General features: G+C 43.8%; 1 protein-coding gene across 2 annotated transcripts in view; it reads left to right on the top strand.

The window, feature by feature from the left end:
- The window catches only part of RASA2 (RAS p21 protein activator 2), a 516,748-nt gene that overhangs the window by 234,562 nt on the left and 260,079 nt on the right, over nucleotides 1-22,107 (top strand). For both annotated transcript variants that reach the window (XM_085633666.1, XM_085633665.1), the window contains exons 7-8: nucleotides 16,944-17,016; nucleotides 17,688-17,764. In XM_085633666.1, coding sequence (XP_085489792.1) covers nucleotides 16,944-17,016; nucleotides 17,688-17,764 — 150 coding nt within the window. The remainder of the gene's footprint in view (nucleotides 1-16,943; nucleotides 17,017-17,687; nucleotides 17,765-22,107) is intronic.

Raw genomic sequence — 22,107 nt, 5'->3', positions numbered from 1 at the left:
TCACAAGACTAGTGGATCCATCTTTTGCGCCACTTCATTCATGAGACCTACAGTTCCTCACATGGAAAGTGGCTATTACTTCTCCTAGAAGAATAAGTGAGTTGCAGGCACTTACATTAGGGGAGCCTTCTTTAAAATATTTCCAACTAAATTAGTAATTTGTACTAACTACGTTTTTGCCAAATGTAGTATCAGCTTTTCACACAAACCAAACAACTGAGTTACCTTTTTCCTTCCCTAAACCGGATTCAGTAGCAGAAAGAGCTCTACACGTATTAGATGTTAAAAGAACATTAATGTACTACATAGAAAGAATTAAACCTTTTCGTAAGACACAACAACTTTGTTGCATTCGCAAAACCACAGCAAGGATCTCCCATATCAAAAGCAGGGATAGCTAGATGGATAGTGTAGTGTATTCTAACTTGTTATCAAAGCAAAGTGTACTTACTGTGACTCCTAAAGCTCACTCCAAACTCGAAAAAGAAGCCTCAATGGCCTTCTAGGGAACATCTCAATGAAGGATATTTTTAAGGCAGCTACGTGGAATAGCCCACATACATTTACAAAAAACGATTGTGTTGATGTCTTAGCTAATCAACAAGCTAGAGTGGGTCAAGCTGTATTACGAACAATTTTTCAAACATCTACCTCAACCAATAGCTAACCACCGCTTAGGAGGAGCACTGCTTTGCATTCAGTGCTAAGCGTATGTATTACGGCCAACACATGCTGCAAATGGAGTATGTTACTTACCCTATAAGCATCTATTCATAGCATGTAGTGCCGTAGATTCATATGCACCCAACCTCCTCCCCGGCTGCTTTTGGTTGAAGTATGTACTTGTGTAGTAAACGTTTCAATATTATTACAACATTCACTTGCATGCTGATCTTCTCTGTCACTATACCGCTCCTATTCTAATGCTCACCTGATGAGATATGAAAACAATCTAACAAAGGAACTGACGAGTATTCAGAATACAGACTATAGGAGGAGTCACTATACCTTGTGAGTTGAAGAACTTTTTCGAAGAAAATCAGCTTGTAAACGTCCGAGCCCAACACTTAATGGCAAGAGTATGCTAAGCATATGAATCTACGGCACTACACGCTACAAATATATGCTTACAGGGTAAGTAGCATATTCCTTTCATATCATGTGTTAGAATCAGATTGGTGCTCTTATGTTTTGTCTCTGCACGTGTGTGTGAATTTTAAGCAAACCAGGTGTGAGAAATGGAATACTTGATGCCAGTGTAGGGTGGATAGAAAATGTGCAAGGCCTTTGTGGCCTTTTTAGAAGTGCTTTGAAGGCATGCTTGAACTGTGTAGCAGCAACTGTGGAGCTGTGCCCTTGAATGTGTGTAAGCGGTAAGTGTGAGAAAAGAAGCAGTGGTGCATGTGTTTGGATACCTATCGGTTTCAGATTGTCTGTCACATGGTTTACATCATACGGGGTATGGGTATAGGAAGAGCCCAGAAATGAAGGAGGCAATCCTTGTGGAGTACAGTTTTGCATCCGCTGTAGCCAATGCTCTGGAGTCCACATAAGCACAGCAGAGAATTAATTCATGACAGTTTGTATTACATGACCAGCTTTAGTAAGTGCTTTAAGGAGTCCAGCGATGAATGAAAGGCAACACTCTTAAGAATAGGCATTAGGCAACCAGCCATATGTCTGCTGTGGTGCGACAGAGGAGCATCCGCTACACACCAGGCCTATCGGGAAGCAAACCATGGGGTTGTGCATTAAATAGCCGGCTGTACTAAAGGCGTTAATGGTCACATTGATGCGACAGTGGAGCGAACTTTGGGCGATTAGTCACAGTATATGCCTGAGGAGCCCACCCAGGTGTGGCAGGGAGAAGCCTATAGGAATGGGCACTATTCAGCCACCTATATTATATGCTCTTAGGAGTCTATCTATGAGCAGCAAAGGAGTAGCCATTAGGTAGCTAGCCATAGTAGAGGTTCTGAGCCCTCCATCCAAGAGCAGCATAGGAGCAACCCATGGTAATGGGCATTTTGCAAACAGCGAGACTGTGCGCTCTGATGTGTCGCTGTAGCACAAATGAAGTATATCGCTTTTTCTAGCAGCTGTAGTGGAAGGGCTAAGGAATCCACCCAGAAGTGGCATAGGAGCAACCTAGAGAGATAGGCATTAAACAGCTATAGTATGTGCTCATCAGAGACCCAGCAAGGAGAGGCATTTGAGCAACCCATCATACCCACTTTGAAGCCCCTGCAATGGCTGTCCATCAAACATTGTACCATTTCCCCAGACTTTTGTCCATTTTCGGGGGCATCCCCATCTCTCATAAATAGTTTGTTCCGCCTGTATACACCAGTCCAGGCCAGTCCTCCATTCCCCCAACGTCGGGGCCTCCACCACCCTCCATTTCTTTGCTATAGTGTGTTTGGCTATTGTGAATCCCAGTGTTACCCACAGACGCTTCGCGTTCGTAAGATCCGAGTCCCCCCAAATATTTAACAGACACCATTTTGGTGATTTACTCTCCGTCACATTATAAACTTCTCTCATGGTCCTTAGTATCCCTTCCCAATATTGCTGAAGTGGGGGGCACTCCCACAGCAGGTGAAAGAAGGAACCCTCCTGCCCACAACCCCTCGGGCACAGCGGTGAGTCAAGTATTCCAATTTTAACCTGGGTAGTGCATGAATAGTAGACCCTATGAAGTATCTTTAACTGTATCAATGCAAAACGCAGACAGATGGCCACCTCTGTAGGGGAGTCCAAGGCTTCTATACATTCTTCAACATCCAATGCACCTGGTTCTCCCTACCATTTGCTCCGAAGCTTCGTGAAAGGGTCTGGAAGATTATTAATGAGCTTGCGATATACCAAAAGACATTGCCTTTGTCGCCAGATAACAAAAGACACACAATTCCGGGCTGAAGAGGGGTGAAACCCCGAAACCGGTCCTAGGATGCTTGTTTCTGGTCCAGGGAGGACCTGGCTTGGCAGTTCGGGCTGGACTGTTCCCATGAGGCACAGGGTCAAGACTGATTTGCATATGGGTTCAAGTTGGAATGGCATGGTGAGCAAAAAAACGATGGATTTAGGCCCAGATCTCTGTACTGGGGTGAATGTATGACATTGTTCTGCATTCTGTCCATCAACTGTTGTTTTTGCATTTGTCGCCAGATAGTCGTCCAGGAGCCCATCTTCGAGTGGGGATGCCACTGGAAGCGCCGCTCCCTTGGGTAATGTCACCCAGTGAATGAGTGAGCTGGATGTATGTAAAGGTTTTGGACTGTGGCATTTGGTATTCCTTCTGCAGCACCGGGAAGGTGTTTACCAACCCCCCAGCCCCCCCGTAGATTCCAATCTTGTCCCACTTAATGAAGCCCGCGCATAGCTTCCACAGGCCTAATTTTTTTGATTCCCACAGGTGAGTCATCTGGGTAAGTTTACCATGCCATCCCAGCTCTCTAGTACTCTCCTACCATAGTCTGAGTGTGGTTGATGTCAGGACACGGAAGGTTCCTGCCCCTGCCCCCCATATATTGTCCTGAGGTACCCTCCCGGTGACATGTTATGGCGATCCATCCTGTAAGCAGGGTGGTTCTGCGGTTTATGTATCCAGTGATTATTCACCAGCAGTTGGGCTGACCAATAATAGTGTCTGATTGAGGGTAGTGCTATCCCACCATCATACCAGCCCCTGGTCAACTATACTTATGAGACTCCCGATGTTCCCCCGTCCCTTAGCAGTTGCCTCACCGCCGCATCTATTTGCTGGAAGTACCATGGGGATGCTGGGTAGGGTGTGTTGTGCAAAACATAAAGGAACCTGGGCAGTGCCATCATTTTAAACTGTGCCGCTCTCCCCAAAAGGGAAAGCAGGAGCGAGCGCCAATGTTGAGTATCGCTTGATAAGCGACTTAGCGGGGGCTAAATTGTGTTCCTAGAAGTCCAAGGGGCCTTTAGTAATGTAAATGCCCAGATATCGGAACCCCTCAGTAGCAATCTTGAGTTGACATCCTCTGGGAAACATAGGTTTATGCAAAAGACACACAATTGATGGACGGAATGCAGAACAAATCAAAACATTCACCCCCAGTCAAGAGATCTGGGTTAAATCCATCATTCTTTTGCTCACCATGCCACCCCAGTTTAGACCTGGCTATATGCAAATCAGTCTTGACCTTGTGCCTCATGGGAACAGTCCAGCCCGAACTGCCAAGCCAGGTCCTCCCTGGACCGGAAACAAGCATCCTAGGACCGATTTCGGGGTTTCACTCTTCTTCAGCCAGGATAGCTTGATTTCAGTGGCACAGTGAGCCCAGGTTTATACCTGCTAGGACATATATTACAGATTTGTCCCAATTAATTGTGTATGCAGAGTACTTGCGATATAATGCAAAGATATGTAACATTCTACTGAGCGTAACCTTGGGGTCTGCTGCATACATACTAATGTCATCCGCATACAGGGAGATCTTATCTTCCCAGTATGGTGTCCAGCGGAGTCCACGGATCATGGGATCTCCCCGAATCCAGGTGACCAAGGGCTCTAGAATCAAAGCGAACAACAGGGGAGCAGAGGGCATCCCTGCCTTGTTCCCCTCTATTTCAAAGATCCTTGAAATGTTGACATTCAACGACACCTGCGCCAGCGGCTTTTCATATAGGAGTTTTATCCAATTTAAAAATTTCGGCCCAAAGCCTACCCTCTCTAATACTGTATACAGAAATGGCCACTCCACTGTTTCAAATGCCATACGAGCGTCTAGTGATATTATCAATGCATCTTCTTCAATGGACACTGCCCTGTCCAGGACACCATGAAGACACCTGAGGTTCAGCGATTGATCAGGGTGAATCAATGAGGAAATCACGGGGAGCAGGCAGTTTGCTAATACCTTTGCAAGGATTTTTGTTTCGGCATTCAGGAGAGAGATCGGCCTATACGAGCCGCATTCGTCCAGAGGTTTCCCCGGCTTTGGAATTGCCACAATAGTGGCCACTCGCTGGTCTTGTTATCATAGCTTTCATTAAACAAGTTCTGCAGCAGGGGCAGTACTTTGGTTGCTGTTGTTTTTGTATAGTTCAATTGGCAGGCTGTTGGGGGTTGCCAGCTTTGCCGGATTTGAGGTCTCTGATTGCTTTTACAATTTCAGACTCTCACAGGTCGTGTTCTAGGAGGTCTTTCTCTTCAGGTTTGAGACATGGCAACTCGAGTGTGTCCAGTAATTCCCGGGATTTGCTAATCGTGGCCCTGGTTTCTGGGGCATATATTTGCTCCTAAATCTGCGAACACTTCAGCTATGGAACTACCTCTTTGGATGGCTATTCCGTCCCCTCTCTATACCTCTTGTACCCATCTAGAGCACACTGATTTTTTTTGTCGAGCCACACCAGTAATGTGCCTGCTCCATCTCCAACTTCATGTAAGTTCTGTTGCATCGCCCGATATCTGGCTTTTGCTGCCTCCTCTGCAATTGCTTTGTATTCTGCTTGTTTTAAGGCCAGACGGTGTCTAACCTCATTCTTGTTGTCTGTGAGAAGGTGGACCTCCAACTCTAAAATATCCTGTTCTAGTTCATCCAGTTGAACTCGGTTCTGTTTCTTCTCCCCCGCTATCAGCGAGATACCCTGGCCCTTAATCACCGCTTTGTATGTCTGCTAAAGGACGCACGCCGAACTCACTGTACCATTGTTTTCTGCAATGTATTGGTCTGTCGCTTCCTGGATTTTAGATCTAATTGCAGAGATTTGAAGATATCAGGGGTTAATCCTGCCCAATCGTACGTGTCTGGGATCTGCTATTTTGTAGTGCACACATATTGGAGAGTGGTCGGAAATCCCACGGGCCAGGGTGTAAGCCTCCCCGAAGTGAGGTACCTGTTGTGTTGCTGCAAAAAGGTAGTTGATACGGGACATACTACCATGTGCCCCGAGTGATATGTGTATTGTCGTGTAGTGGGGTTGAGTCCCCTCCAAATGTCATGCAATCCCATTGCCCACGCAAAGTCTCCCAACGCCGCGCCCGCTTGTTCTTGCGGTCTCGATGTCAAATGGTCCATCTCCGGGAAGCGAGCTGCATTACAATCACCCCCAAACATCACCACCCCTTCTGGGAGTTTCAAAAGAAGAGCCCCAAGTTCCAGCGGGACCAGATATTGCTGTTTAGGGGGAATATATATCAAAATTAAGTTAAAGGTGCGTCCCTCCCAACCACCCGATACCGCCACCAACCTACCCTGCGGATCATGTGTAACCTTAGGATTTGTAAGGGGAAAGGAAGTCCGTACTAATATCCCGACTCCTCTAGAGCCCCTAGTGTACCCAGAGTGTGCAAGGAGTTTATATCCCCAACGATTGAGTGCCCCATAGTGTGTTCCTTGGATATGCGTTTCCTGCAATAAGACTACATTCGGAGCATGTCTCTCGGGAAACTGGAGGACTAACCTTCTTTTTATTTTGTCCCCCAACCCGTTCACGTTCCAGGAAAGAATTTTGAAACTTTTATGATCGAGGCATATGAGCTGCAGAATTCATACTTGTGCATAGTTCGCCATCTGGTGTCGGGCTCGGATGCTTGCACCTTGTTGTTGTTTTGGAAGAAGTCTTTTGTAGTCATGAGATAGGTGACTCCTCCCTTGGACGATAGTGCGCATGGGCCTCGACTCCATCCTTAGATTGTTTTTTCCCGCCATCGGGTTCGGATGTAACTTCGGCGCTCCGGTTCGGTACCGTGTTTTCCTAACCTTTTCGACGCGCAAACCATCGCAAACTCGACGGTATTGTTTTTGTTCGCTTTCCTTTCGACGCGCTAACTCTAATTCGATTCCGGTCGTCGACACAGGCCGCTGGGCCTATCGACGCCATTCGGGCCAACGGCTAATGGAAAGGACTCCATTCAAAAAATGTCCCCAGTGTGGAGCTAAATTTCCACACAGCGACCAACACAAGGTCTGCAGCTTTTGTCTCTTGCCTGAAAAAGAAGAAAAGGATTGGTAAGCCTGCGCCTCCTTCCGTTCCATGAAAACCCTCCGTGATCGCCGGGCTCGACGACACGTTATGGCGCAACAGGCTGCACCGGTGTCCGAAGACATCTTCGATGAAGGCCCCGATGTCCCAGAGGCAGAAGTTTTGCAGGAACTCGACATCTTATCCGAAGCAGATGACTCCGACGACCACATCACTCCAGGTCAACGAGTGAGTACAACTGCCTCTGCCCCAACTTCACCCGTCAAAACAAAGGCTCCGATCAAGACTTTGCCTGAAGGCCTTAGTCGTGACTGAAAGAAAGCTTCAGAAGCCCCGCCTCCGGGCCCGGCTCCGAAGACAAAGGAAAAGTCTTCCGGCGGCTCGGGACCGAGCAAGTTGCACGTCGGTGCCCCAAAAACACAGTTGATGCCGAAAGTGGGAACACATCCTTCTCCCGCTGTCCACAGAAAGGCCACGGCACCGAGCACTCCGGCACCAAAAGAACAGAAGGCCTCAGATCCGAAGAAACATTGACAACCTTCGGATCCGAAAAAGATTTTGGATTCGAACCCGAAGCCGAAGGACTCAAACCCCTTCTAAGGCTCCAGATCCGAAACCTAAACCACGTTCGGAACAGAAAAGGTCGGCGCCGAAGGGAGATGCTGAAGAGGAAGAGCTGTTTCGCCCAGATCCTATCCATCTGAAACAAAAAACATTGCATGTGGACCCTAAAACAGGCCATATTGTCAATATCCCACAGAACAAGAGGAAATTGGACACCCCACACATCCCTGAGGTGCCTGTGAAGAAAAAAAGACTGTGAAACTTCACCATTAAGACCCTCTTCTCCTGTTCTTCCTACTAAACCTTTCTCCTCCAAAGTCTCCCATACCTCCTTCATACTCACCACCGCCACAAGATGATGATGACCTAGGGGATGGGGGTGGAAATAATGACCCTTACAATGATCCTGATGATGACATTAACATACCACAGGACACATGGGACGACTACAATGACCCTGTAGATCCTCCAGACCTTCCTGATACAGATACATACCCAACAAGGCCATCTCCCACAGACGATAACATTGGGATTAGTCAGCTCATTGATTGATAGGGCTTCCCAATATCACGGCGTCCAAATGCATTCAGACCCCACAGAGGAAGACTTCCTCGTAGACACTTTTGCACAGTCACAAAGGACAGTACAAACATTACCTATGCTGAAAGGTGTCATCAAACATGCTCCAGACGTCTTCAAAGACCCTGTCAGGACCAGGATTCTCAATCCTCGGATTGAGAAAAAATAGAAACCCGCCCCCAATGATCCCACCTACATTAAAGGCCAACTCCACTTAGATTCCCTGGTGGTGACCAATGCTAGGAAGCGTGACAACTGTCAGACCTCCGGTGATGCTCCGCCTCCAGACAAAGAGTCTAAATTACTAGACGCTTCAGGCAAAAGAGTTGCCTCCCAGGCAGCTAATCACTGGAGGATAGCTAATGCCAAAGAATTATTTGCCAGGTACGACCGGGCTCACTGTAATGAGCTTGAGAGCCTAATGCAATATTTACATGACCAATACAAGGCCAAAGCCAATGATATGAATGAGGAGGGCAAGTTGATAACAAACGCATCCATTAAATGTGCCCTCGATGTAGCAGACACCGCATATACTGAGACTGCAAAATCAATGGGAGCATTACAGTCTCCATCTACACAAGGCTCCTTTTGTCGCTCCTTTTATAGGGGCGTATCCAAAAACATCAGCTCAGAGATCTCTTCCTCCTCCTATAAAAGTCCCACACAAACATCCCCCAACAAGGGATATTTCAGAGGCGGATACAGGGGAAATAATGATAAAGGGAGAGGCCGAGGCAACAAGACTCGTACTTCCCCCACTAATAAACAGTGACTTCCCTCCACTACCCCTAGACCATTACACTCCGGTCGTAGGAAGACTCTCAAAGTTCCTACCTGTCTGGAATCCCATCACTACAGACAAGTGGGTTATCCAGTATGATTACTGCCTGGAACTTACTGCAACTCCCTCCAACATACCACCCAAACAGCGTCCAATGTCCACAGAACATCTAACGCTCCTCAAACAAGAAGTTCTCTCCAAGCTTCGGAAGCACACAATAGAACCAGTTCCCCTAGAACTTCAAGGGACGGGTTTACTCCCTCTACTTTCAAATCCTCAAGAAGGATGGTACTCTCAGGCCAATACTGGACCTCAGACCTCTCAACTTCTACATACAGTTAGATCATTTTCACATGATCACTCTACAACAGGTCCTTCCACTATTCCACAAGGCAACTTCCTCGCCACACTAGATCTCAAGGACGCCTACTTCCATATTCCCATACACCCTGCTCACAGGAAATATCTAAGGTTCACAGTGGACGGCCAACACTATCAGTTCAAGGTTCTCCCATCGCACAGTCAGTGTGTTCATCACACTCGCCAAACAATTCAGCTGCTACACGACTTGGGGTTCACAATAAACCACACCAAGTCACACATTCAGCCCTCCCACCTACATCAGTATCTAGGGGCCACAGTGGACACTTCCAAAGGTCTAGCATACCCCCAATCCAGTCAGGATAGCCAGTATCACAAAATGTCAACCCCAACACTCCCTTCCAGCTCGAGTGTTTATGCAGCTCATAGGAATGATGGCCTCTTGCATTTTCATAGTACCTCACGCAAGAGTTCAGATGCGCCCCTTACAGGAATGCTTAGCACGTCAGTGGAATCAAGCTCAAGGTCAACTTACAGATCTGGTGTTGGTGGACAGCCGCACACATCGCTCTCTGCAGTGGTGGAACACACAAAACCTTTCCAGAGGGTGGCCGTTCCAAGAGCCCGTTACACAGATAGTGCTAACAGACACATCACTCACCGGCTGGGGAGCCCATCTCCTAAACCACACAACTCCGGGCAGGTGGACCATTCAACAAAAGTGCTCCACATAAATCATCTACAATTACTGGCAATATTTCTAGTGTTAAAGTCATTCCAATCACATCTCCTCAACAAGGCTTGCAGAACATCTGCCAGGAGTGCACAATCAGATTGCGGATCTGCTAAGGCGTCAGACACAGAAGATACACGAGTGGGAACTTCATCCTCAAGTTCTGCAACCATTTTTCCACATGTGGTGTCACCCAGACATAGATCTGTTCGCCACTCACACAAACGCAAAATGCCCAACCTTCGCTGCCAGGTTCCAACACTCATTGTCTAAGGGCAGTGCGATATGAATGAACTGGTCAGGCAGATTTGCGTACGATTTTCTGCCACTCCCACCCATTCCGCTAGTAGTACGCAAGCGCAAGCAACAGTCTCTCAAAATGATCCTAGTTGCTCCCACATGGGCACGGCAACCGTGGTTCACAACACTCCTCGAACTCTCAGTAGTTCCACATCAAAAACGACCTCTCTCCCCAAGACTGCTCGCGCAGAACCATGGAGAGATAAGACACCCAGATCCAGCACAACTGAATCTGGCAATCTGGCCCCTAGAGTCCTAGAGTTCAGGTACCTTCACCTCCCACCAGACTGTATGAACATTATCAAAGAAACCAGAGGCCCTACTACTAGAGCTTGCTATGCAGTCAAATGGAAACGATTCATCATTTACTGCAATAACAACAAAATTGACCCTCTAGACGCTTCCATTCAGAACATCATTTGCTATTTACTGCATCTACAAAGATGTAATCTTGCATACTCATCCATAAGATTAAATCTGACTGCCCTCGCCGCCTACCGGCAAAACAGACAACATTTGTCATTGTTTAGAGTACCCGCAATAAAAGCCTTTATGGAAGGCCTTAAAGGGATAATTCCACCCTGACTGCCACCCTCTCCGGTGTGGAACCTAAACATTGTCCTTACTAGACTCATGGGTCCCCTATTTGAGCCTTTACACAAGTGTGAATTGCAGTTCTTTACATGGAAAGTAGTTTTCCTCATCGCAGTCACCTCACTCAGGAGAGTAAGTGATATCCAGGCTTTAACCATACAAGAACCATTCTTACAAATACATCGTAACAAAGTGGTTCTTAGAACAAATCCAAAATTCCTTCCCAAAGTAATCTCTGCTTTCCATCTTAATCAATCGGTAGAGTTACCAGTGCTTTTCCAAATCCCTGATTCTGTGGCGGAGAGAGCTCTTCACACACTTGACGTCAAAAGAGCTTTACTTTATTACATCGACAGGACTAAAGCCTTTAGAAAAACAAAACAACTGTTTGTAGCTTTCTCTCCACCTCATAAAGGCAACCCTATCTCCAAAGCTGGGACTGCCAGGTAGATAGTCAGATGCATTCAAATATGCTACCAGAAAGCAAAACGCACATTAACAATTCCCCCTAGAGCGCATTCAACACGCAAACTAGGGGCTTCCATGGCATTCTTAGGGAACATTCTCCTAGAAGACATTTGTAAGGCAGCAACATGGTCTACTACACACACCTTCACCAAACACTATTGTGTAGATGTGCAGATGAAGCAACAAGCTTCTGTAGGCCAGGCTATTCTTGAGACAATTTTTCAAACCACTGTAACCGAAACAGGTATCCACCACTAGGGGAGACACTGCTGTACAGTCTATACACAAGTATGAATTCTGCAGCTCATATGCCTCGAACGGAAAATGCTACTTACCAGTATGCCTCTGTTCTTGGCATGTAGAGCTGCAGAGGTTCAAATGCCCACCCGCCTCCCCGGAACCTGTATCTGTTCCAGCATTATCTTACTTAGATACATTCACATGGATATCTTTTCTGTTTGTTACAAACTCCATCATTTCTCATCATGGCAAAAAACAATCTGAGGATGGAGTCGATGCCCATGCGCACTATAGTCCAAGGGAGGAGTCACCTATCTTGTGACTACAAAAGACTTCTTCCAAGACAACAACAAGGTGCAAGCATCCAAGCCCAACACCAGATGGCGATCTATGCACAAGTATGAATCTCTGCAGCTCTACATGCCAAGAATAAATGCATACTGGTAAGTAGCATTTTCCTTCTACCCGGGAGGGACCCAGTATCTGGATTCTGAAGACCACTCGATTGTACTATGCTATTGTGTATTATACCTGAAGTATCACCCACCATACAATTAATCTACTAAGGCCCCGGAGTATAGGGCCAGTGAGATAAGGAAGATCTTAGATACAGTTGTCGTAGATGGTAAAACATTACATATAAAACAATAAGAAAAACCCATTCCCACACTATCTCCCCCTCCCTGCCTCATGGGTTGAAACTGCCCGCCACCCCAACTATGCAGAGTGCCTCTAACCCCAAAACACATTTTAAACTTTTGAGGAGCGGAAACTGCCACCCCTTCCAGTCGCTACCCTCCCCACTGAACCTCATGGTTTTCACTTTCAAATCTTACAACTACTAGCATAGAGTTCTCTAGACCCCGTTACATAACAAGAGTTCTCCCTGAATAACTAGGTCAAATCTGCATCCCAACCTCCTCCCCCATTCAACAGTCCTGATTGTCCCCCACTCTAGTGGTTTCATCTCTAAAATAGTCCTAGTCCCAATTATTTAACATTGTTTGATTCTTAGCCATTCTGCTTCTCTGCGTGACTCATGGCACCACCTCGTGTCGATCCTCTTCTGTGCGACAGCGCCGCCTCTCTTTCTGTGCCACTCCTCCAGTCGACTGTTTGCCATCCCGTTAGCCAGGACCAGGCTTCCTCAGGGGTTTCAAAAACATGCGTCTTATTTTCAGCAAACGCCCTCAGTCTGGCCGGGAAGATCATTGCATACTTCAGCTCCCTCTCCCTCAGAGCCCTTTTTACCTCAAGAAATGAGCGCCGAAGTCTCTAAACCCGGAGAATGAAGTCTGGGGAAAAATGTGACCGTGTTATTGTCCCACTTCACGGGGGTCCGGCAAGGGCCACTTGTAGAATCACGTTGCGGTCTCTGTAGTTAAAAAATCCAGGCTATAATTGGACGTTGGGGGTTCCCAGATCTGGGCGCCACGCCTGGTACATGGTGAGCTTGTTGCACCGAGAAGTGTTTAGATAGGCCTTTAAGTTGGAGATGTTTGCAAATCAAGTCTTCTTCGAACAGATCAACTGCTCTGCCTTCCGCTCTCTCCAGGTCACCAAGAATGCGGATGTTATTCCACCGAGAGCGTCCCTCAGCATCCTCCACTTTTGCCTCAAGCCTTACTTGGATTCGGAGAGCTTTGGTTTCCGTTTGGAGCGTAGCAATGGCATCTTCATTCTCCTTTACTCTTGCCCCCATATTTCCCAGATCAATTCTTATGAGGGTCTCTTCTGTCGAGACTGTGTCTATTTTGTTTTCCAAAGAGGTTTGTACCTTTTGGATCGCAGCCATATTATCCTGCAGGTTCGGGAGTCACCTGTTTTCCCGCTTTGTGTCTGGTTATGGGGTGCGCCCGTGCTTTCTTCAACCATCGGTCCTTCCCCCCTGGGCTGGGCATACTTGGCCATCTTTGTTTGGAGGGCCGTATGTTGCCCTTTTGCAGTCATTTCTGGTGCCTTCCATCGCCGCCGGGTGGGAGATAGGGGGCAGAACAGACCGCCGCCTACCAGGAGCCATGGGACCACCTGCGGCGTGTCGGAAGTCCCAGTCTGGGCCACTCCCACCCCCAGACAATGTTCCTCGAATGTCTGAGGTCAGTGATACCCTACTATGGTGGTAGTTGCAACCCTCCAGGTCCCCAGCAGCACAATGAAGGGGTCTACAGGAGAGCGGAGTGGCAGATATGCACCGCCCGTCGTCTTTGTGGGCAGATACCCCTTGGCGCCCCCCCCAAGTCCGCAGATTCCTCTGCCAGTCGAGCCACTTCTTGTTCGGGGCTAATTTACACCTTTTGTGCTCATTAGTAGGGGTCACCGCTGTTGGCTCCAGTTTTGGCTTCCTCCCTCAGTGCCTAAGTTCACCAACTGACACTCTTACTGCTGAGTGCCCCGGGGGGAAGATTTTTTTGCCTCTTTGAATCCGGTTGTTGTGGAAGATCGCCTTTCTCCACATTGGGGGCCGCCCTTTCCCTGGCCGCAGCGCTACCCTCACCTCTGTGCCACTCCTGGTGTTTCCTTGCAGTCGCAGAATCTGATGCTTTAATTGGGACCCAGATCTTTTCGCTACAGCAGCCCTGATGCAAGGTTTAACAAACCGCAGGCTCATGTAGGGCTCTCAGCCGACGTCAAGAGATGTCCCAGCAAGCTGCACCCGACCTCCTTCACGCTGCCTTCGGGAGCCTGCTGGGCCGCTTGTGTGGTCACCGAGGGCTCCCCTCTGGACGAACTTCGCTCTCACCAGCCCCGTTATGTTTCTGCCCATGTCGCTGGTCCCTCCAGTGGTGTTGCGGATCGATGTGCGGATATACGGGGGGAGATTACCGACGGATGGTCGGAGCTTCACTAAGCTACGGCCATCGCAGTTGGCCACACCCTAGCTTGCTTGCACTCTTAAGCAAACTGAGGTGGTTGTCCAAGCTCTTCCGGCATTAAATACACTTGAAGGTAGTCCTGTCCTAAAGGACTAATGGGCCAATGACCCTTAGTTCCTCCTAATAATAGTCTTATCTAAAACAATTCTACTTTATTAGACTCATTCCTCAAAGGTCTACTCGTTTCGTCAATAATTAAAAGGCCTCCTCAGTATTAAAGAAGTCAAGGGAACTTGTACTGTGTTGTCAAGCCCATACTAGCTTACGGAGATGCCTTTTCTTGGTTCTTCCACTGGGTTGGAGTCTTTGGCGAGGGGACACTGAGGGACAAACTAGGGCACGCCCATGCAGCAGAAAAGAAAATCAATTCATGAGCCAAAGGTGCTATGTATTAGACTATCAGGAAACAACGAGCTCCAAAGAACCTTGCTGCCGGACCGGGTATCTTACAACTTCGGTAATGTGTACAAGAGTGACACATAGAGCTTGCCGCAAGTGTGAAAGACGCTTTCTGATGAGCATTGCTGAGTCAGTAACATACAGTAGCACAGAGTTATGGTCTGACGCTATCCTTGGATTATTTTTAAAAGTCAGAGGAGGTAGAATGTTATGGTTAGTCAAAAACATGTCTATACGAGATGATGTGCCGTGTAGAATAGAATAGTGCGTAAAAACCACGTTCTCCCCCAGGGCAAACAGGCCAGACATCACTCAAAGCATGAGTCTCAAGAATTCTTTTGAGTGGCGCTGTGGACTTCGACTTATGCCACTGACCTGAAATGGGCAGATCTGTTGAATCCACCCGTGGATGGTTGGTCAGGTCAAAGTCCCCACACATAATAATTGGTTCCTGCCACAGACCAAGCTCCGCAAGTAAAAAGTTAAGTAGGGCTGGTTCATCAATATTCGGACCATATAGCACAAGAGCAAACCTTTGTGCATCCTGAATCTGGCACTCAATATCAGCCACTGAGCTGAGGAAAAGCCTCTAAACATATGAACTATATAGTCACTGGGATTATCACCATCATTGCCCTTTGGGATTCCTAATACCCGTAGGTTATTTCTGTCTCATACGATTTTCAATATCCTCCATCTTCTGAGAGACATCCCTGATTTTCCCAACATGTTAAGCAGCCTGGCTTGTTGTAACTTAGACTAATTTGTTGAGGGCAGCATATTGCGATTCTAAATTATTCCGGCGGCTACAATAGATCCATATTTTTTGACATTTTCCACATCACTACTTTCGTTTTGAGATTGGAAGTTTTTAGAGCCATTGCGTCCTTCTTGGACTCCTTTGTACATAAACTGGGGAATATTGTAAGCTGATGAAAGAGAGGGAGAAGCACCCTCCAGCCCCGGGACCTTGCCATTGACGTTAAGCTGAGCCATAGTTTGCCCTAATGAGTCTATTTTGGAGGCAGACATAGAATCTAAGGACTGTGTGGCACGGGAAGTGTTGCCAGTATTGACTGGGCTCATGTGTACATGTAGTCATCCAATAGCCTTCTTAATTTCTGTGGCATGCGATCTTCTCTTGACACAAAGAGCATAAAGAGTTGGAAACCAGAAGAAGTCTATTTCAGCGATTGTGTGCGTTACTGCAGGTGAACATGCTTTACTTAATTCTCTGTGATTTTGCTGAAAGCAGTTTAAAACTATTAACCACTGTGAAATACAAAAGTGCAGTGGCAGCTATTAGTCGGATTTTGATGCATGCACCATAAAAACCATTATCTGATTTTATTGGGTAATGTCTACCACTGAATTGTCAGAAACTCCTCCTTGCAGTATATTGAAATTGCACTGAATATACATTGTAGATGTCTGCCGTTAAAGGGGCATAGTTTGTGCCTGGTGGGGGGGGGGGGAAACGTGGCACATGTGCAGTGATATTATTAAACCTTTTTCTCATGTATTGTTTGTATGCATACATTTAGACAAATTGTCCTACTGTGTGTACAACACAATTTCTGCAAACAATGATATTATGACTGTCAATTATAAACTGTATAAAAGGATTTGTCTTTTTTAAACACTTTTTGTTTGTTTAGACTATTGCTTATGATGATTTGTAAATCGATTCGCTCCAGATATGAAGAAATGCTCATAAACCTTAACTGACAACTATTACAATTTAACCCATGTTTTTGTTCTTAATGTGTTTTCTAATCGAGGCAGTAGACTCATGTAGGATTAAAGGATGAAATAACAATGCATTTTCCCTAACTAACTGAAGAACATAAGTATAACCCAGATTAATGCGAGCAAAATCAGTTTGGATACTTGCAAGAAAACATGAACATAGTGTTATGCTTGATAATTTACTGTAGCTAATGTTTCATTAAATGGTAAAAGCAAACAAAATGGAGAAATCTATCTATTTACCTTCCAGTTATATTTCAGACAGATCATATTGAATGCAGCAGTGTTTAAATTGCTAATCATTTAGTCAAGTTTATACGTAACAATTGTGCCTTATTGAAGAGTGCATGTTAAAACTATTTCCTAATCACTGAAATAGGAATGACCAGAAGAAGACAAAAGTAAAGAAGAAAACCAGCAATCCTCAGTTCAATGAAGACTTTTATTTTGAGGTAACTTGACTTAATTCATTAAGAAATATTATTTCTCCTCAAAATATGAAGGTGCTGTATAATTCTTTTGTGCTCACTTTTTCTTTGCATTTAAAAAAGTATGTTGCATTGCATTTTAAAAATATCTTAATCAAATACTCTTTCTGAGCAAACACTCTTTCAGGGTAACTAAATATATATTGCTATTGTGCATATTATTTTTGAAGAAAGGTGTTTTGCCAACTAGTTATATTCCTTTGCTGAGCTAATCCCTGAGTATTTTATGCCAGTGTAAACTATAGCATGACAATTTATTTTATGATTATGGAATGAGATATTGAAATAATTGTATTGTACATAGAAGTAATTTTGAATATGTTATACAGGGAACCTTTTGGAAGGGTTATGCTACTTCACCATAGAGGTTTTCTTTATTTCAAAGATGAAAAACAAGTTAAAAATTGAATGCCAGTTTAGCGTCATTTTGTTCTCATAGCCATTAATGTCCATTCACCTAGGTAATAGAGGGAATTATTGCTCTTGCTCTTTCTGTAAACTGTTGCCTCCAGCTTGGACCAATAAAGTAGTATTGATCGCATGATTAATATTCTGTAGCTCTACATGTAATATGATTCCTTATATATATTTGAATAAAGTAGGTGCAACTTTTAATTCACAAATCTATATTACAGGTTACAAGATCCAGCAGTTATACCAGGAAATCCCAATTTCAAGTTGAAGAAGAAGACATACAGAAGCTTGAAATCAGGTGTGTATTTTTCTGTAGCTAAATATGTATTTTCAGATTATAATTAACAAATAAATTAACCAGTTTAGTAGATCATTTTACATAGTCTGTGCGTTTGAGAATAAGTGGAGATAGTATTTGTTGAAAAAAGCTATTTGCTGAAGGCTAGAGTTAGTCTTTGCAAGAAAAGGCCTGTGCAGCAGATTGACAAACTATGCTCTCAATTTGGTTTAAGGGTTACTGAGGGTTTTATTTTCTCACCACGGCAAGAGCTCTTCTTTGCTTTAGAGTTAAAGAGATTAAAATACAGCTTGCTGGTAATCTTCTCCCCATGTGAATAGATTTTATCCACATTAACAAATGAATTCCTCTCTGATATTGTATTATGGGGAGTTGATCAAATGACAGACACACAATTGACAGAATCATATTGCTAGCAGTGGGATATTAGAAGAGGAGTATTAAAGACGTAACTATGAATGATGGGCAGGCTTGTGAATTCTAGATTGTGGTCTATGCATATGATTTACTAAAGGCAATCTTTTATAAAACTAATAAGGAAATAATTTTGAATCTGATCCAGTGATGGGCTAGTTGTTTGGCAGCTGCATAGTTAGATACAATCGGCTATATACCTTCATATAAGAGCAGATTATGTTGCCTGGTAAATCAGAGTATGTATTCATATGAAAATACATCTGGGTACTTTACCGGAATGCAGTATATAATGGGTTACCCCATTCCTTCTGTCTTTCCCTTTTTATTATAGTAGCAGTTGTGTACTAAGATGTCTGTTGTAGGCAGACTTAAGGAAAGGAACATACGGTATAAACTCTAGGGAAGCTATGCTAGATATAATTTTGGATCTGAACGGAGAAAAAAAACACCTTAAAATGGTTGCTTATAAAAACTAAAATAAATAACAGCAACTTATCAGATGCCTATGCCCCATCGATAAGCATGGGTCTATAGGTACAGGCAAGTATCTTATTGTTATGCATCAAAAGGGTGTTGAATGTATGGAAATGACTTAGTGGGGGTTGTTGAGGTCCAGATCAGAATTTCAGAGAAGTCTAGAAAAAGGATACAGATAAGTAAATAATGTCACTGAAAGCAAACACAGGTGGAAACGGGTTCATGTACCATATTGCAGTTGGTTCAAGATGGGCAGATTGGATAGATCTCAGTATATGCAGCCTTTTTTTAGTACCACAATAAGATCCATATACTGTACTGCTTTATAGATCAGCAGCATGCTCTTCCTCAATACATTCTAGTTACCTATCTGTTATATTTCTACTGCTGGTGAACCACTGAAGCATCTTTTTATTTTTGGACATGTTGACTCCTGTGTAGCTCATTGAACACATACACCTCTTTTTGCTTGTTTATTTGGAAACCCTTCTCATTTCAGTAGATCTTTTTTCACATAGTTTTCTTTTTTAGAATGTTACAATTTATAATTTGTCCTTTTTTTTTTTTAGATCTCCATACATACCTGTGCCTATGATTTGAAAGTACTTGCCTGCATTACCAAGTGTATTATAAAGTATAGTGTAAATTTACATGAAAACACTTTTTTATAATGCATTTAGGAATATGATAGGATGATAATGCTGGTATGAATCAAAATTAGCAGACTGTATCCCAAAGGGATATGAAAACATAAGAGGAAAGGATTTATATATTAAGAGTACACATCACCTATTCCTATTTATTTCATTCATAAACCTAACGAATACACCAATGTAGACAGTAGATTAAGGAAAGTTACAGATTATCAATGTGTAATTAGTTGTTTCACATCAATCCCTAGTCAGCAAATCTAATATTAGTAAACAACTGTGTAACAGAAAGATGTTAAAGTTTTGCATAAAAGTTAATTGATGCCTATTACCCACCTGTAATTTGTAAGGGGCCTTCAGGAGGATCGCAGGGTAGTCAACTTGCCTCCCACCTTTTGAGGATTCCGTGGGAAAGGGACAACACATTTTTTAAATGACATGTTCAAAAGGAGAATTGGAGAACACCATGGAAGCAAAAAAAAAGCATAGATTTAAACGTTGTGAAATAATGTGTTTTAGTGTAGCATTATTAAAGAAACAAATATGAAATTATGAAAATTTTAAAATGCTCCATACTTGCAGGTTGTTGAATGCCTTAATTCTATGAGTGTAGTTTATCAATTTTGCCAACTCTTCATCACAGCCTTGTTCTTCCTCAATGCCTCATTTTAGTCTGAGAGTCTTTTCAATATTACTGTCTTTTGTCAAGTAATCTTTGGCAGTAGGGGCAGATGTGATGGTTTGTTACTCTCTTTAGCTGTGCGTTTCTGTTGAATTGACAGCTGTTGACATTCTTTCATTCTCATGCAAACAGCATTATTTTAATTGTAATTAGTTCCACAAAAGGCACACATTTACTGCACACTGTTAATTGGCACGTTTCTACAAATTCAGTGTCTTTACTTAATCCTGATAATTGTCAAAGAGTATCTAGTCTTCCTAGTTTGCCTGTAGGTGTGTAGGATTAAGTAACGCTTAACAATTTTTTATATTGTGTAACATATCTCACACATAATTGTCAGGACATTATGGTATTTTTTTCTATCAATGTATATTTCCATTTTGATAAATACACTTAAACCTGTTCTTTAGCTCTTATACGGATGCTTGCATATCATGACCCATATTTAAAGGGTTCAGCCATCATAACACTCATGTTAGATGCAATTGCTGGAAATTGGAGGGATCACACCCCGCAGTAAAACTGTACATAACTAGTTTTGCATATGATGCTCTCCACTGTTAATTATTTCAAACAGGTTTTATGTTAATATTTAGAAATGTTATTGAAATGGTTTTCGTATTTGTGATGGGCAGTGGTTATGTGATAAACAATATCTGTAGAGAAAGTTTTTAGGTAACATTTGTTCAGCCCAATTCATTATGTATATCTCTTCAAGGCTGTGTGATATGTGTCTCCCAAGATGTTTAATTTTTCTGTTCACTGTGATTGTAGGTCTTTACTGCATGCACAATAATAATGTTTTTCTGGTAATTGTGTATGTGCACCATAGCTACCACAAGCAACCTTTTAATTGTCTTGGATATATATGGACTCCAGCTGTGGAAATCACCTACTCTACCTGTGGATGATGAACGCCACCTGAACTAAATGTTGTTTATGGTCTTCTACCCACGTGCCATTTTAAGTCCTGAATAGTCTCTTCATACACCTTCAGTGCAGCGAGAAATTGAGGAGAGATTCACAGAATGTATTAATAAGTACCTGATAATGCCTTACACCTGCCACCTCCTCAAACCTACCTTTTAAAAAAATATGCATTGAATAACTAGTACTATATTTCACCCTCCAGACACCGCCTGTTCCTGCATCCCAGCCAACACCCTCCAGCTTCACCTTTATCTTCCTCACCCAGCACATAAAAGCGCAAATCAGTTTTGTGTTCTCCAAAACAAAGACCAATATCTTGCTATTCTTGAACTTTCTACATTCGAGAACTCACTTGCCTCCTTACATGTTCAGAAACACACATGTAAACACACACTTTCTATCCTCCCTCCTTTCTCTCTGAAACAAAAATGGGGATGGTGCAGCATGCCTTTTTATTGAGGGAGTGGTTCAAAGTAGTTGTGTACAGTGAATTTTGTTGTGTTCTTCTGTGTCATTCCAAATGAACAACTCTTTGTAGTTTTTTGTGTTTTGACCTGCAAAGACTGGATGCCCATTCGTAATTAGAGTATTCCTGCATAGTGATATGCTTGAGCAAAGAACGGTGTGAGAGTTCATCCTCATTTTTTCTTACATTTACATCCAAATATGCTTTGTTTCTATACCACAGATGCTTTGGATTGGGTGTTGTTTAGAAAAGAGAAGTGTGCCCCAGATCTTTTTTCTTATTATTTGTTTATTCTTCCTAATTGTTTTCTGCTGACTAACAGAAATGTCGGTCAGGTAAGTCTGTTTGTCAACCAGGTTGCATGTGTGTGGGTAGTGTGAAAATTGTTTATAGTACCTCTTGAGAGAAGTCTTTTATTAAACATTAGTTTTTAGAAGCATGTGTGCGTGTTGCCTTCTTGTGTTTGCAGTGCAAGTAGATTACAAAATAGCTACAGTGTTATATGAATGGATTTTCGTTTGATCCTTTTTATAATGTTCTGTTTTACCTGAGTGCTGTCCTTTACATTTCAGTTTCATTTGCATATAGTACACTAATTGTTAGTGGCTTGTTTAGAAGATGGCAACATGACACCTGTGTTGTATTTACAGCATGCTATCATGCACTCGGGTGGTTGCGTTATGGATGTGTGATTTTTTTGCCTCAACAATTTAAAACTGTC

This window comes from Triturus cristatus, chromosome 11 (assembly GCF_964204655.1).
Source record: "Triturus cristatus chromosome 11, aTriCri1.1, whole genome shotgun sequence".
NCBI lineage: Eukaryota > Metazoa > Chordata > Amphibia > Caudata > Salamandridae > Triturus > Triturus cristatus.
Note: the sequence above shows the minus strand (reverse complement) of the source record. Positions and strands in the feature narration are given on the sequence as shown.